The sequence below is a fragment of the Podarcis raffonei genome, chromosome 2 (genome assembly GCF_027172205.1).
Source record: "Podarcis raffonei isolate rPodRaf1 chromosome 2, rPodRaf1.pri, whole genome shotgun sequence".
NCBI lineage: Eukaryota > Metazoa > Chordata > Lepidosauria > Squamata > Lacertidae > Podarcis > Podarcis raffonei.
The window spans coordinates 43978521-43990662 of NC_070603.1; the positions used below are offsets into that span (position 1 = coordinate 43978521).

Consider the following 12142-nt stretch of genomic DNA (forward strand, 5'->3'; position numbering starts at 1 on the left):
GGTGTGCAGAGATCATCTATTTAGTCCCCTTGCATAAAACAGTACGGCTATCTGATATGGTCTGTGGTGCAGAGGGATGTAAAGTGATGGATGGGTTCACTAGTGAATGACAGCGAGTCAGGGGGAAGGGGAGCTGCCTAGCCTAAATGTTAATGACAAGGTCTGTTAAAGATCCCTGTAGTGTTTTCTGGTGTGACTCATCAGACAAGAACAGCTTAATGTGGAGCAGTTGGATTTTGTAGTGCTGCAAGGTGTCCCTTGTGTTAGCTATTTATCTCTGTCTAGTCCATAGTTCTCAAACTTTGTCATAGTGAGTCTCTTTCAAGTCAAAATAAAAAGCGTTCAAGACTCACTAAGTGGCCGCCTCAAAGGTTTTATTTTTATTGGCACCGGTCTCAAGCCGTAGCTCTTAAGACTGTGCCGGTGTCACTTCACAGTGGCTGGATGCACATGTCACTTTCATGTTTGTGACACCTGTATCCTCCCTCACCCCCCCCCATTTCTGCACCTTTCCAAAGGCCACATTCCACAAGCCAATAACAGGGCAAAGTTGTTGGCTTTTGTGGGACTTGAGGCCAGAAGATAGTCTACGGCTGGAGTGAAATACAGTACTGTTGAACAAGCTGCCCATGGATGTGAAGGAACCTCCAGATCAATGCTGGGAAAAGAGAGGATTTGACCAAGTTGGTCAAAGTGGCTGGCCTGATAACTTTATCACTCTCTTATCATGACCCCTCATTTCTTTTTGTTCAGAAAGGAAGGTCATTCCTTTTCCTTATTAGGAAGAGGAAGTGTTTGAATCCCCAGGTCAGTAGAGCTCCCCTCCCTATTTCCCGGGGGATCAAAGCTGCCACATGGCCAGGGACCCATCTTATATCATGCCCAGACCCATCCAATTCTCCCTGCAAATTGATGGTCATGCTTCAGGGAAACAGCTTGGAACTGAAAAAGTCATCATCATCAAGCCAGGGTGTGGAGCCTGAACCTGTGAGCTCCGGCAGTCATGGTTTGTCAGTAAAAAAATAACAAAAAATTGTCCAGTAGCACTTTAGAGACCAACTAAGTTTGTTCTGGGTATAAGCTGGGCATCTGAAGAAGCGTGCATGCACACGAAAGCTTATACCCAGAACAAACTTAGTTGGTCTCTAAGGTGCCACTGGACAATTTTTATTTATTTCGACTGCGTCAGACCAACACGGCTACCAACCTGAATCTAGAATCATGGTTTGTCAGCTTATTCTTTCCACTTCCTAAAGCCCTCTATGGTTCTTTCTATCTAGTCTCACAGGCTTCTCTAACTATAGATATCCACCTGAGGGGCAAATACAGGGGATGCAACCACCATCCCAGTAACCTAGATGTAGCTCACCTAAATACTGTGCCATGAATTGCAGAGTTTTCTCATTTCTCTCTCAAGGTCAAGCTGTCTATTGCTTTGGTTGGAAAGGAGCAGCATTAGAGTGAATAGGCTGTCTGGAGCCACTCTCTGATTAGCTTCCTCAAAGTGTACTCTTAGGACCAGTTAAGGACAGCAGTGGCTTGGCAAGAGAGAGGAAGTCTCCAGAATGGAAACAGCAATGTTTGCCATAATTCAGTGCATGTGCCCAGAGGCTGCATGTAGAGTTGCCAAAGGGTGAAGGCCTAGTCAGTGGACACCCAGGATGTGCTCATGGAGATGGATCCACATTCCTATATAGTTCTGTAGATGCTTTCAGGAGCATGTGAACTTTGTTTTAAATGGTACTATCTACCAGACCACTGAAGCACTCAAGGTGGCTAGTGTTGTCTTATGGATTTGTATGTGTGTAGATGGCATTTGTTTGCTCCTGAATGTGTGTTAAATGCATCTGTGTTTGTGCTATCAATGCATGTGTTTAATCATATATCTCTATCTTTTTCTGAATGTAGAGCTATCAATATGGCTGTGTTCATGTGGACTTTTCTATGCATTACTTTCGGTTCCTTGGGTGACTGTTACTGCTGTGTGATTTGTGTGTCTCTATGGTTTACATTGCACAAATACACCTCTATGCTATTTTTATGTACATGCCACCCTCTCTTGCCTACGTATGATGAGCTGAGGACACAGATGGGCAGCTGGATGGGAGCAAAATCCAAGAGATTTCAGATTTCTAATCCTGCCTAACGCCTGCCTGCTCTGAACACCTTGCCTGACAATGTCGCTACAAAGCAGCTTCATGGAGTCTCACAGGTTCGGCTCAGCCCAGCTTCCCATCTGGGTTGGTGGGGTGGGATGGATGACTCCTGGCAGCGGGGAGGAGAAACACACCATTAAAGAATGAAGCGCTGGCGAGGGGGGGACAGCACAAAGCGTTAACTGGTTCCGATCCCTCATGGATGGGGCAGTGTCGACTCAGCCTTCTAAGTCGGGATGGGGGCAACTGTGCTCTGGGGTTGGGGGAGAAGATGTCAGAAACAGAGAAGGAAACAATCAGTAAAAATCCACATCCAAAACCATGGAAACCTGTGGAAAAGAAAAGTATAAGTATATGCCTCCATCCCCAATCTTGGGAAAAAATTCCAAACCAATGCAGGAAAAAAAAATCAACAGTGCTTTTAGAGCAAACTAAACAGAGAGAAAGAGAGAGAGAGCGAAAGAAAGAAAAAGAGAGAGACATGGGTTGGGTGGAATCAAGCCTGGCTTTTGAGTTTTACTACTTTGAAATTAATTAATTTGCTCGATTCCTAGCGCTAACCTGACAGCTTGTCCCTTGTTAAGACAGGCTCATTGCAGTTGTGAGTCCTGATACTTACATTAGGTATATAACCTCCAGATCTAGCCAAGACATTCAAATTAAAAATACATTGACTGACCCCCACTTCTTTCATGCACCACCCCCATCTTCCCCCAATAACAGACAGATAGTCAATGATCATGACTGCAGCTTTCTTTAAAAAAAAAACCAAAACAGGCAGAAAAGGGGGAAAAGATCCACAAATAAAATCACCCAGGATTGATCAGGAATTTAAAAAGAAAAGAAAGAAAAAGAAACAGTAAGCAAGAAAATTTAAAATTCCCACATCAAAGTGGTTAGTATATTGGTATAATTAATGTATATGTATTCTAGAAAATGTTATTTTCTATGGGTTTATCTGATTCTCACATTATCATGATAGTAGAGCAGAGAAAAAGAGTTAAGAAAAGAGAAATAGGCCCTTCAAGACATGTTAGAACATTACTTGGAGGTTGGGTGTGTGTGGAATGACTCAACTGAAAAAAATAGCTGGGGGATTCTCTCCAAAGAAGTGCCCAAGCTTAGGGTAAAATTCCCACTAAAAGATGGATCACAAGTGGAATAACTGATGCTCAGTTTTATCCACACATTTGTTTCACTTTGATTTTCAGACAGTAGTAGATAACAAAGCTACCCTGGTTAAAAGTGGCACCACTCAGCATGTGCAATTGAATGTTCCTCACATAAAAGTGAGTCCACAAACAATAATGTATTAAATATGGTGAGAGGCTCAAAAGAGGACCCCTGCTCTATTCAATAACTGAGAAAAAAAGTGTTTTGTTCTGTGCCTTACATCCTGATCCTGAACACATAGCTTTGGGAGTGGCGGGGGAGGGGAGCCCCACTGATTGCAATGTATAGGATCTAAGATGTACATTTCCACTGCAATCTTACAGGCTGCTTAAAGCCAGAATGGCGCTTTGATAAAAATTAAAACAAAGTTCTAAGTATGTAACAATCTCGAAAAATGTGGAGGAAGGCCTGGAAGTATCATTTGAAAGGGCCCAAAATAAAAAAATAAAAAAATTTAAAATAAAAACACACCCTCCCCATTGTTCTTCTGTACTGTGGCAAATTTTTATATGTAAATCCCATAAAATTTCAAGCATTTATTTTTAAAAAATCAGGAATTGGGATTAGAAAAAAAAGAAAAAGAAAGAGAGAAGTTGTGGTTGAGGTAGGCCAAGGTACCCAGTTGGTTGCCATGGAAACACGAAGAAAGGAGCAGAGAGAATCAGTTGAATGATAAAAGACGCAGAGAACGGGTTGGAAAAAGTCTATTTCCCCTGAAGGAAGCAAAACCAGAGAGAGGACCCAGACATTAATGGTGCTTCCACTCCACATGTGAGCAAGGAGAAATGGAAAAGGTTTGGAAGGGCAGTTGTTAGATGGGTTACTTTATATCCTTTATTTGCTGAGTGCTGTTTAGTTATTGGAAGCTTTGTTTCTGGACAGGGAGGGGGATGCCAATTGGAATTAGTGAGACCAAAGAGAGAAGAGGTGGGGAAACCAAGGGGAGGGGAGGTGGGAGGTTAGGAGGAGGAGGAGGATTGAGGAGAAAAGGTAAAGGAAGGTCACATTAAATATGGCCACAGAGAAAAAAACAAGGTGCTGGGTTAGGGGTGGGGTCAGTGGTAATGTTGTTGTTTACCTTTCTGTTCCACTTCTACTTTATGCATCGGAAGGGAGAGAAGAAAAATATATTGAAAAAAAAAGGTGCAAGAAGGAAAAAAAAGAGAAAAGAGATTAAATTGCTTTTGTTTCTCCCCGCACCCTAAAGAAACCATTTTTTCTTTCTTTCTTAAACTGTAAATCTCCCCTCCCCTCCCCCCACCAGCCCAACAAACACCAGCCCCTCCCGCTTTGGAATCATTTCAAGGCAGAGAGCGTGTTGGGTTTGGTGGTGGTAGTTGTACTTTTTCATTTCTTTTTTCGTCTGATCGGTTTGAGGTTTACAGTTTTTGGAGGGTTTTTTTGTTGTTGTTTTTAATTTTGTGCTGGCGACATTGCCCTTCAGAAGAAAAGTCAGAAATCAAAACCAACCAGAAAGGACGACAAAGGAACAAAACACAAAAGGGGGTTGGCTTGCTGGCTCAAAGCATTTTGGCAGGGAGGAAGGTGAGGTTGGGGGAAAGGTAGGATCAGGGAGAGCAAGCAGAAAGGGGAGAAAGGAAAAGAGCAAGAGTTTGAAAAGAAAAATATCCCAGAATACCTCCCCCCCCCCAAGAAAGGCTGACCTATCATGACCATAAATGCATTGCCTATCCAGTTCACTCCCACATCAATCAGCCTATTTATCTATCTGTAAATCCTCCCATGCTTCTATTCCTTTGCTCCAACTCATAATTGCTGTGTACTATATTCATAAATACACATATCCTTATCTCACTACCTTCTTTTACCCTAGTAGTTACGTAACTTGCAGCTGTTGATGTCAATGCTGATGTATAAGGTGCTGCCTTAAACAGAGCCAGTCCAACACTGACCAGCAGCAGCTCTGCAGGGCCACTTAGGGGGGGAAGTCAATTCGAGTCCTAAAAACTAGGGACTTCAAGGACTGGACCTAGAACGTTATGAATACAGAACAAATCATGAACTCTGACCCCGCTGCTATTACATGCAGATTATATCCCCAATTAGATAGCTTTTCAAATCACATCCTCTTCTTCAAAAATAAAATATGCCACTATTTAAGACACTGGAAGTAGTCCTTTGCTTTGCTCTCTCTGGGTGTGTCCAATTATTTATATGGAACAAAATGAGTGTCTTTTCCTTTACTAAGCCACTAGTCCTGATCCAAAACCGATATCTTTACAACTATACAAATACCATGAAGAGAAGCAGAATAGGAGTCAATTTTTCCTGTTTCTTACAGCAATTTCCCCTACATCCCATTCAAATCCCAAATAGTGAAATCAGCTAGACTAGGCATAGGCAAACTTGGTTCTCCAGATGTTTTGAAACTACAATTCCCATCATCCCTGACCACTGGTCCTGTTAGCTAGGGATGATGAGAGTTGTAGTCCCAAAACATCTGGAGGGCCGAGCTTGCCTAGGCCTGAACTAGACCATGTTGCAAAGTTTTTGGTCTAGTCCAGGGGTCTGCAACCTTTAAGAGAAAAAGAGCCACTTGGACCCGTTCCCGAAGAAAAAAAAACTGGGAGCCGCAAAACTCGTCATTATAAAAATAACTTTTTTGTCACTTTTTTATTATTTCTTTGTTTGACCCCTCAGAATTACTCCTCCTCATAGAAATAAACGTTAAATTAACAAGTTACCTTTGTGTGTGTGTGTGTGTGTGTGTGTGTGTGTGTGTGTGTGTGTTCTTCACTCCCCTTCAAAACAGTGACCAGCGTACATGCCCCTTACAATGTAGCGGGCGGGCGGGCAGGTGACGTTGGGACGGTGCGTGACTAACGCATGCACCGCCCCCATGCGACATCACAGCCAGTACAGCACCCGCCACAGTGGGGAGTGTCGGGGCGCACAATGTGCCTCCTCCCCTCGCTAGTATCTGCCCCGGAGCCGCGGCAAAGGTGTAAAAGAGCCACATGCGGCTCCGGAGCCGCGGGTTGCTGACCCCTGGTCTAGTCAATTTTACCCCTAAAGTATATTGCCCTTTTATTCCTTTTTAAAGGGCTAGGTTAGTCGTCTTTTATTATTATTATTATTATTATTATTATTATTATTATTATTATTACTTATTGTTGTGGGTGTTGTTATGGTTATCTTTATTATTTTAGGATACATTTTAAAGTGCTTTCAAAACCTGCAAAGCTGGTTTGACTAGGGACAGTGGTGAAGCAAAAAAAGTGACGTATACAGCTCTGCAACACTGTCTACAAGTTTTTTAACAGTTGAAATCTGTACATCGCCAGGGAATGGGAAGGTGTTGGGAGTGATCATGTTGATGACCCAAGTCTTCCAACCATTCCACAGTGAAGCAATGCTCTATCCACTGGCAAATCCACCAGAGCCATAAAAAATCAATCAGGATCCACCAGCCTCTGAGGACAGATCATATGGTCCCTCATCATTGCAGACGGGAATACTTGCTGTAAGACCAAACTTCACTAGATAGTGGCTGGATCATGGGAATGGGATAATATCCACTCTACTTCCAGACAATCTCCCTCCCAATTTGGAGGAAAGAACATGTCAAGGGTATGTCCTGCTGTGTGTTAGACTTATGACTATAGGAGACAGTCCCATGGTTGCCATGAAGACCACAAAATCCTGAGCTAGATCCAAGGCATCCTCAGCATGGATGTTATAGGAATTTCCTGGACATAGTCAGGATGTGCCCTTCAAAAATGGCATCCGGGCGGAATTTTCGGAAGCCTGTTAAAATGTCAGGGAAAACCCAGTCTGGATTTCCACTTGTTGAAATATGGCAATCCTAATGTTGAAGTCACCAATGACCACATTGGCCAGCCCAGTCAGGGAGGCTGCTGGGCAGCAGGGGAGTGGCAAAATAACACCATCCCTGGTCTGTCTCTTTGGCCCAGCACCAAATTCAGGCCTCTCACAGTTCTGCTCCAAAGAAGAGGGGTTTTTTGGTAATGGAGAATAAACTGCTGAACCACAACAACCCTCCCATCTCATCACTCCAGTCTAGCTTGGTACTGCACAATTTTGTTGATAAAATTGGAGCAGGTATTCTCATTCATTATCCATTATAGAGTCCAGGATACCAGTTGTCTCAAGGAGCCTAAGATAGAAGGCAGATTCTACTTTCCTCAACAAATTGCACTTCTAAGCCTGTATCTTGCTGCAGGGGTAGCCAATACTGTGTCTTCTAGATGCTGTTGAACAACTCTCCTCAGCCCCAGTCAGCATGGCCAATGGTCAGGGATGATGGGAGCTGTAGTCCAACAAATATCTGAAGAGCACCACACTGGCTACATTATTGGAATTCTAGTGGAATTTAGAGAAGCAAAAATGAAATATTCCAGGCAGTTCTTAGGAACTTTCCAGGGATCAGACATGATCAGGATTTATGTCATATATGTGATTGGAAGGATCAGGATGCTTTCTATGAGCAAAAATCAAGCTTTGGTGAGACTAGACAGAGCTACTAGAACCGGCCAAAAGTGGTAGAGACTGAGGGATCGATTGGTTGATAATTTAAACAGAAGCTCTGCTGATCCCAGTAACTTTGAATGTTCTTCCACAGTCCTCCACATTGTGTCATGGTAATACTATATGAGGTAGTGGAGGACAGAGGTGCCTGGCGTGCTCTGGTCCATGGGGTCACGAAGAGTCGGACACGACTAAACGACTAAACAACAACAACAATACTATATGAACAAAATTTGGCAGAGGCACAAAAAAGGAGATGTTAGAAACAACATGTCTCCACTCTCTGCAGGAATTGTTACAACACAAAGTAAAATAAGAAGCAAAATGAAGGATGTGAAAGCATACTGTTCCCAAACCTGTGCAGCTGCAGGCACAACAATCACAATAACCACCAGTGATCTATCGGTTGCCAACACACAACTGGCTCATACTGCAATCCAGATTGTATGGAACAGCTGTGCATTGTTGTGTAGAACAGGTAACATGGGTTTGCTCCAGTAAGCTAGCCTGAGAAGGGGTATAAAAGTATGTCAGATGTAAACATGACTTTAGACTGCAGAAATTCATGGAGGATAAATAAATGGCTATTGGCCATCATAACTAAAATAAATCTTCAGGTTCAGTGATGGTGAATCACCAAGTACAAATTGCCAGGCAAAGAGCTGTTGCCTTCAAGCCCTTATGGGCATTCTGGTAGCATCTGGCCTAAGTAGAAAATGCTTTAGGATGGTAGACTAAATGGAACATTGGTCTGGCCTGGACTTAACTAACTTGGCATACTAGCAGAAAGCTGCATAAGGGATTCTGCTAGTGCAATGAGGTTTCCCTCCTCTCCTGTTTGATGTTTTATTGTATTTTTAATATTTGGTTGGAAGCCGCCCAGAGTTGCTGGGGAAGCCCAGCCAGATTGGCAGGGTATAAATAATTTTTTTGAATTTATTATTATTATTATTATTATTATTATTATTATTATTATTATCATCATCATCATCATCATCATCATCATCATCATCATCCCTCCATGCTTTCCCCCAATCTGCTCTGGAGAGAGGGGTCAGGAGAACCCTCAGAGCACCACATGGGGGGAGGAGTGGGGGGAATAATTTCATCTGGAAAGCATAAGCGCTTGCACTGATGGATGGTCAGAAAAGCACAGTGTTGAATTCCTCCCTATATTCCTTCAGGTCTCTGCTTATGCTCTTATGTAAGAAGATTATAGTGGAGCTCCTGCTGATTTGGGAAGGCGAAGTGTTAACAATAGTAGTACAAGTGGGCAGGATTGTTGGAGGCTGATTTAGAAAAGAATCATAGAATCCTAGTTGAAATTTTCCTCAGAATTCATGAAAAAAGCAAACTTTGATAAGATCAGAAAAATTGGCACAGCCCCGAAAGGAAATGGAACGATTGCCCAGTGCACAAAAGAGCATTCCGATAAATTCCTTGTACATTAATACAAATTTTACTGTTGTGCATACAGTCCACCAACCAGTCACCAGAGGTAAGGAAAGTAATCAACATCCTTACTATTATTTTGCTATTGATAATTTCCTGTTATGGTTCATTGATGAGTCCATCTTAGAACACTGAAGAAAACTCAGGATTTTATATGTGGTGTTTTATATTGGAAACTTCAGGGAACACTGCATGGCCCCAGATGACTGGAAAAGAGATATAAAGAGGATATACTATTTGACTCTCATGGTATCCTCAAACTCTGCCTCCCATATCCTCTTTTGAGGGTGTTGTGTGTATTCATTATGAAGGGTTAACTTCATCTTCCATTTGCAGGGAAGCAGAGGATTTCTCACACTCAGGGTTACCATTAAATGATACCCAGCAGCTAAGAAACAAAATGTATTCTTTAAAACCCTTAAAATGTTTTAAACAAATTTGTGATTTGAGGATTTTATTCAGTTTCTGAAGGACTTTGTGACTTTGGTGACATCTTAACATTAAAATGAACCCAGACAGAATATTTTTCTTGTCCGGGTCAGTGAGGCCCTGGAAAGTTAGAAAAGGAGTTGATGCCAGGAGTCAGAATAAACATACAAGTGATACCAGATTTGTGCTGACTTGTACATAATTTGGACTGAGTAAAGGAATGAAAAATTAAATAGACAAGCCGTTGTGTGGCTCAGAAGACCAGAACTTCATTTCATGATTTACCAGAGTGTCACCATATAACCATCATTTATGAGCATATGTGGACTTGAGCTCTCCATGTATGTAAAGGAGATAACGGCTCTGGATTGCTTTAGGGGATATGTATAAAAATGAATCTTTATAAGACTATGATTTATTGAGAAACTGAAGCAAGCAGGGTCATGGATGCCAGACAGGCTTTTTTCTGGACTAATTTGAAAACAGATTGTCCATGTCAGGCCTGTATAACACAAGGGCCTAGGAAACGAGTGGGAAATAAAAGAAAGGCCTGTTTAAAAAGAAAGGAATCCACTGCACTTCAGTTGATGTTTGGCTAGGTTTGTGGTCTCTTAAATCATCTAAGAAAATAGGTTTCAGAATCCTAACCTTCTTTAACTGGATGTCCCAGTTAAAGAATGGGGCCTGACCCACCATGCAAACCTAGGATAAGGGTGAAACAAGCTATGCACAAATTTAATCCAAGCAAAAAGAAAAAAAGGGGGGAACCATTCTACTGCATTTTTAAGCATTCTTCCCCCAAATGAATGAACACCTCTCTATATCTGGAATTAGCTGCATATGAAGCACACAAATTCATACAAATGAACAAACAGACCAGTCTCCTGTGTGCACGAGAGGCTCTCTTCATTTAGAATTGGGGGAAAACTGAGGTCCACATATGCATCTTGTCTTATGTGAGTTGCAGAATCAGTGACGAAGCTCCACTGGTCCTGTCAGCAAGGGAATTTTCAAGCTAGCTGGGCCCAGAGGCTGCTCAGCAGGCCATACACCACCCTGGCTCCCTAGTTGGAAGCGTAGTCAGCAGAGGAGATGGAGGAGAAAGAGTGGGGAGGAAACCAAGGGAAAAGAGGGACCACATCCACAAAGGATGATGAATGTAGTCAAGGAAACAGGGCCACAGGGACGTGGGCAGGAACAGCTAGGGCCTCCAATTATGCCAACACTGAAGGTGGGCAGAGGAAAAAATACTGAAGTTTGAATAAATGTTTATCATATAAACAAAGACAAAAACTCTTTAAATAGAGTAGTATTCACTGAGTGCCAAATTGTTGCCTATGTATGTTTATGTAGCCACTCTGTAACACTCCCAAGGAAAGAGACTCTATATCTTCCATTTGAAATTTATTCCAACGCTTAGCTGCTCTACTGCCCTCCTTAGAACCATTCATTTCTGGCCTACCCTCACTGGCAGTAGCAACTGCTATTTGACATCTTGAATTTAAATATTTGAAGACCGTTAAGAATGTTCCATTTAATCTTTTCTTCTTGCGGCTGCTATATGCAGCTCCTTCGCACTTCCTTATAACTCCACTCTTTATTATTCTCCTTGGATGATGAACAGCTTCTCGTTTTTTCTCATCTTCCTTTCAAAGTAGCACCCAAAATGGAACACAGATTTCTTGCCGTAGCCTAATCAGTGCCAAACTATACTACGCCTCAGTATGGTTTTGCAGCACTAATGACTTGGTGTTTCCCCCTGGCTGTGCCCAGCAATGTCTATGGGCATCTCCATCTACACCTCTGTATTTAAACCAATTTCAAGCCTGCTCAAACTTCATGGCTTCCAACCAAGAAATCTTCAGAAATGCAGCTCTCCAAAATGATGGGGAGCTTCTAACAAGGCATTCTCAGCAACCTTATAAAATGATGACATTTCACAAAGTCGCTGTGAGAGAAGTCATGATGATTAAAACTGTTTAAGAATCTGATCCCAAACTAGTTTGCACTGGGCTAGTCAGCAGCCAACAGTTTCCTCCCTGACAGCTATATGAAAGGTTTTGCACTTTTGTATTGTTTTGGAGACCTGCAAAACCTGCCTGACTAGTGGCACAAGAAATAAGTGCACAACAGAGGAAGCAATAACTGTCTCAAACCACCCTGCCAAAGTCAGTGGTGGACAGTACTGATTGGCATAATTTCACCAAGGCTTCTCCCCCTACCCCTCAGGGAAGTTTTGCAATTAAAAACAAAACAAAACTGTGGTGTTTTTCAAGCAAACCAAACACATACATGTGCTTATGGTACTTTTTTAAAAAGTGGGCAATCTGACTAAAGAGGGTCAGGATACACCATTTAGCTTGATAGAATATATGTCTCTTATGCAAACTGACAAATGAGGAGGAACCTAAGCCCACCGCAAG

At 42.3% G+C, this 12142-nt stretch overlaps 1 protein-coding gene across 8 annotated transcripts in view; it reads right to left on the bottom strand.

The window, feature by feature from the left end:
- Window positions 1-12142, bottom strand: part of ADGRL1 (adhesion G protein-coupled receptor L1) — a 121092-nt gene that overhangs the window by 24166 nt on the left and 84784 nt on the right. For 3 of the 8 annotated variants that reach the window (XM_053376323.1, XM_053376331.1, XM_053376328.1), the window contains exon 5: window positions 4408-4422. The exons of 1 other annotated variant lie outside the window; for it this stretch is intronic. In XM_053376323.1, the coding sequence (XP_053232298.1) occupies window positions 4408-4422 (15 nt within the window). Of the gene's footprint in view, window positions 1-2290; window positions 4028-4407; window positions 4426-12142 lie in introns of those variants that run through there. 4 more of the 8 variants (XM_053376330.1, XM_053376324.1, XM_053376333.1 and 1 more) reach the window with 2 other exon arrangements.